This window comes from Phalaenopsis equestris, unplaced genomic scaffold (genome assembly GCF_001263595.1).
Source record: "Phalaenopsis equestris unplaced genomic scaffold, ASM126359v1 Scaffold000858, whole genome shotgun sequence".
In the NCBI taxonomy this organism is placed as follows: Eukaryota; Viridiplantae; Streptophyta; class Magnoliopsida; order Asparagales; family Orchidaceae; genus Phalaenopsis; species Phalaenopsis equestris.
This window is the reverse complement of record NW_018165298.1, coordinates 70346-71153: the sequence shown is the minus strand read 5'-3', so window position 1 is coordinate 71153 and position 808 is coordinate 70346. Positions and strand designations below refer to the sequence as shown.

The following is an 808-nucleotide window of genomic DNA, read 5'->3' as shown; positions in this document are numbered from 1 at the left end:
AAAAATTGTCAACTACACTCCAATCTTACACATGCACCGCCAGTGGAACTCACTTCTTTTCTAAGTCATTGGCTTTTCGCTCAATGGGGGGTAGATATCATGGGGTCATTTCCGATTGCTACTGGACAATGAAAATTCATCATCCTAGCTGTCGACTACTTCACCAAATGGGTAGAAGCAGAGCCGCTTGCCAAGATCACTGAGGCAAATGCAAAACACTTTGCCTGGAAAAACATCATCTGTCGCTTTGGGCTTCCTGCGAAGATTATCACTAATAATGAGACTCAATTCACTGGGAGAGTTTTCACATCATTCTGCAAGGATCTTCACATTCAGTTGGTGTACACTGCTGTGGCGCACCCCCAAACAAATGGACAAACAGAGGTGACGAATCGTACTGTGCTCAAAGGATTGAAAACTCGACTTGAGAAGGCTGGGGGGCAATGGGTAGAAGAGCTGCACAACGTCCTTTGGGCCTATCGCACAACTTCGCGTACTCCAACTGGAGAAACTCCATATAACTTGTGTTTCGGCACCGAGGCTGTCATTCCCGTTGATATCGGAATTCCAAACCCTTGAGTCAAGACTTTTGACTCGGAAAGTAATGAAGAAAAGCTCTGACAACAGTTAGATCTTCTCCCAGAAATACGTGATGTGGCCCACCTCAGAGCTGCTTCCTACCGCCAAAGAGTTGCTCGCCACTTCAACCAGACAGTCAAACCTCGACCTATCTCCGTCGGTGATCTGGTCTTGCGTAGCATTGAAGCCGCCGGTCATGGGCCCCAACGCAATAAATTATCAACTCCTT

The 808-nt window shown here is 47.0% G+C and overlaps 1 protein-coding gene and 1 pseudogene across 1 annotated transcript in view; one reads left to right on the top strand and one right to left on the bottom strand.

Moving 5' to 3' along the window:
* LOC110031881 overlaps positions 1–579 on the top strand; it is an 803-nt gene extending 224 nt beyond the window's left edge. The window contains exon 2 of the mRNA XM_020735307.1: positions 149–579. Within this exon, the coding sequence (XP_020590966.1) occupies positions 149–579 (431 nt within the window). The remainder of the gene's footprint in view (positions 1–148) is intronic.
* Positions 1–808, bottom strand: part of LOC110031887 — a 41443-nt pseudogene that overhangs the window by 22949 nt on the left and 17686 nt on the right.